Source organism: Chondrus crispus, genomic scaffold (genome assembly GCF_000350225.1).
Source record: "Chondrus crispus Stackhouse genomic scaffold, scaffold_378, whole genome shotgun sequence".
NCBI classification, from domain to species: domain Eukaryota; phylum Rhodophyta; class Florideophyceae; order Gigartinales; family Gigartinaceae; genus Chondrus; species Chondrus crispus.
Window position 1 is genome coordinate 13,833 of NW_005179271.1, and position 3,545 is coordinate 17,377.

The 3,545-nt window shown below is 48.9% G+C and overlaps 2 protein-coding genes; one reads left to right on the forward strand and one right to left on the reverse strand.

Annotated features, from left to right (window-relative positions):
* The first annotated feature begins 943 nt into the window (after window positions 1-943).
* Window positions 944-1,099, forward strand: CHC_T00000961001 (hypothetical protein). The gene has a single exon (XM_005718186.1). It carries the CDS (start codon window positions 944-946, stop codon window positions 1,097-1,099), a length of 156 nt encoding a protein of 51 aa, XP_005718243.1.
* CHC_T00000962001 (hypothetical protein) lies at window positions 1,100-2,373 on the reverse strand. XM_005718187.1 is given in 2 exon segments: window positions 1,100-2,145; window positions 2,146-2,373. The coding sequence occupies 1 exon segment, from the start codon at window positions 2,371-2,373 to the stop codon at window positions 2,146-2,148; it is 228 nt and encodes a 75-aa protein (XP_005718244.1). The 3' UTR covers window positions 1,100-2,145.
* Between the last annotated feature and the right edge of the window lie 1,172 nt (window positions 2,374-3,545).

The following is a 3,545-nucleotide window of genomic DNA, read 5'->3' on the forward strand; positions in this document are numbered from 1 at the left end:
TCAATCGTTTCGGGAATAGGCCAGGCTGGTCGCATTAGAAGAAATCCCTCCGTGTGTAATCATGGCTTCTCAGAAGACAGCGTTTGAAGTCTCGAGCCCATTGGCGAGACCCATGAATTCACGCATTTCTGTGCAACTCCAAGAGAGCCCGTGCCAAGCACTTCAGAGTCGCAGGACACAGAAGGTCGCAAGGCAGAATATCGATGCAAATGGAAGTGGACAAAAGCAGTAAGCAACGAGATAACTCCAAACCCCGGCAGACTCATATTTCCCCGGAATTGGCAAATCAAGCCATTAATGATGCTATTACATACTCAGGTGGGGACGTTGTGGTTATGGCTAGAACCTGTGCAAGTGGATTTTGTGATGCATTACAACAATGCTATGGTTCAGAAGAAATATCAGATGTGTTTACTGCTTGCGGCTCAGGTTTAAACGGCTTAATTGGATTGCAAGTCGCTGTAGAGCTGCAGAAGAGAGGTTATGCACCAGCGGTCTATGCTGCAGAGCAATCTAAGCATGCTAATTTCCGATATGTCTGCGATGAAGCCGGAATCGACTTGCACGACTTCATTCCCAGCACGCTAGAGTTTTATTATGACATTGTTGTAGATGCCTTGCTTGGAACTGGCTTTGATGGGGGGGACATTCGACAACAGTACTGGACTGTTTACGAGATGCTAATCTCAACTCGGCTTGCGATTGTGAGCCTTGATGTACCATCTGGCTGGGATCTTTCGACGGGTCCAAGAAAAATTGATGTGACAGCAGATTCGTTTATCAAACCCGAAGTGCTAGTGTCTTTAGAAGCACCAAAGCTTGGATCAAATGTGTTTGCCGGGGGCTACCACTTTATAGCTGGTCGACATCTTCCTCAAAGCTACTTTTGGAAAAGGGAATCTCTGTTCCGGCTTTTCCCGGCGAGGAGTCAAACTGCGTGCTCATGTCAAGTAACCCGTTTCGCTTCGAAGGTGCTAATGGAGAGACATATGGGCGACCTGGACAATTCAATGCCACGCTCTACACGAAAAACCCTACCCGAGAATGGGTCGATATTGACAAGCACGATGACCTGTGGGACGAACTAGACTGGCATTAGAGTGTGCTCAGTGAGTTTAAGAGTGGAAATCATTGTCAAGTGCTATACAGGGACTCTAGCTGCGAAAAAACGCTGTCTACTGGCCAACTTTTTTGCTTAACGCGACGCGCCACATAATGTAATTCGACGTGGCCTGCGTCAGCGCGGAAGCTGTGACTTTTCCTGTTTGTCGCCATACGAACCCACACGCAACACCGGTGACACAGGCGGAGGCCATGTATCGAACGTTTGGCGGGTCATATCCAAGTTTTGATTTCCCTAAGTGTGCAATGCCGAAGGCACCAGACGCGATGAGTAGTGCAGATATGGACCCGTGGCCTAGGCGTTGCTCCAACATATTCTGATTCATACCCCTAAATATAAGCTCCTCGGTAACGCCGTTCATGAATATGCCTAGGAAAGTGGCGGCTTCTTTGGCCGCGTCTAAACGAGGTGGCGTCTTGACGTCAGCAAACCGGGTTAGGGCGGCAAGTGGAACGGTGATGAGATCAGAGGCAGCACCCACGGCTAGCGCTATCAGCACATCGACTGGGGTTACCTTGAAAGTGTAGCCCAAGTCACGAGCGTGGGCCAGCTTTGAAAAGGGCGTAGAATTGTGAAGCAGTTCACGACTGTCAAAGCTGCGGTGAACAAGCCCCAGGCTGTAACCTTTCCAGTCGGTGATATGTCCGATGACAACAGCTTAAATTCCAGTGGAAGCCAGATGCAAAGAACGGTAATCAGGTCGGCCATTTCGGAGCGAAGCGATGAGTGGTCGTCTGGCTTTGTGAGCTGAAGCAGTGACGGGATGAGGATATACGCTACCTAAATTGCCAAAATAGGGACTGCGCGGCGGCGACCGTCCATGATGTTGGGTGCACCGGCGAGGCACACTGGAACCAAAACTAATAGCGCCGTCCAAGCTGCTTGCCATCCATGTCCAAATTCGTTGACAAATGTCGAAGAAGAGTAAGCCAGGAATAAAAGAGTCCAGCACATCGAGGCTGAGGACTCCAAAGTATGGGCTCGGCCGCCTGATTCTGGCATTTTTGGAAAGCCGCGGTCAGTCATTGGCTCCATGCTGAAGGATGGAACGAAGATTCTACTCGAACAGTGAGGTACAACACGGTTGAAGCTGTTTCAATTGTCTCTGCGGTAGCCGGAAAACGCTCTTGTAGAAAGCAGGGTTGCCTTGAGCACTTTGTCGTTGCTCGCTGCGATTTTTGCGTTTCTAAAAGGTTTACTAGGAAGGTACTCTTGCTGGGCCTTGCACTTGTTCGGGTGTGTGTGAACATCCGCACACGTTGCAAACTTACAGTGTATGCAGGCGTAGTAGATACCGGCCAGCATGGGCAGAACGGACCGGTTGCAGGGGGGGGTCGCTCAATTGTGCGTACTATAGTAGTGCTTCCCTCTATATAGTGCTATGGCTCGCCCTCTGGCACAGGTTATCACAAGCTCACACGTGTATCATCCGGCATGGTTCAGTACGCAGTACAGCTATCCATGCTGTCTTAAAGGAGACCCTGACCAAAGGATGTTGTGTTATGCAGGCTTTGTTGTGTTTGTGTTACAAGTGTGCTTTGTCCCCAAATATATGTATTTGAGCCTCCTTTATATAGTGCCATCCCCCCAATAGTGCCATAGCTAGAGGTATGTCACGCTATAGCACTATATCGTAGGAGGCACTGTATACGATTCCGTATCATAATCGGCCAATCATCATCCACCAGCTTCTCGCACGTGTAAAACATTGCGTTTTGGTCACCACGTGTAATACATTGCATTTTGGTCGCCACGTGTAAAACATTGCATATCGATCCACACGTGTAATACATTGCATTTGGGTCCACACGTGTGATGTGTTTGTCGCGCGACAAGATCTACAAAAGCTGTATGGGTGGCTACCCATACTAGAATCAACCTCTAAAAAATTAACAAAAATTAATCTAGTTCCAGTATGGCTGGCCAGCCATACAGCTTTTGTAAATCTTGTCGCGCAACAGCCATTACATGTCATTTCAAAGAAACTTGTCAGCGCATGCAGGCCTGCGCGGTATACCCTTCCCTAAAAGCATTATTTGGTAAAAAAGGCTAATTTGATGATTCAGTTCTCGTTGCTGCCAGTGCGGACAATGGGTGCAGTCTTTCATCCCTAGACTCCAGGGAAACGCTCCGGGGCCTAAGTGTTCACCTCTTCTACAGTTTCCCGCAATGTTACCTCCGTGCCTCTCCGTGTCCCGCCAAAAAAGAAAATAGCCGGCACACAACACCTTTAAAGGCCAAACAGTAGTATTTGATCCACGATCAAACACTTTCTCGTCATGTTCACGAACCAGGCCTCCAGTTTCCCGAAATGTTACCTCCTCGCTTCTCCCCGTCCCGCCAAAAAAATGGTGGGCACACAGCACCGTTAAAGGCCAAACAGTAGTAATTGATCCACGATCAAACACCTTCTCGTCCTGCT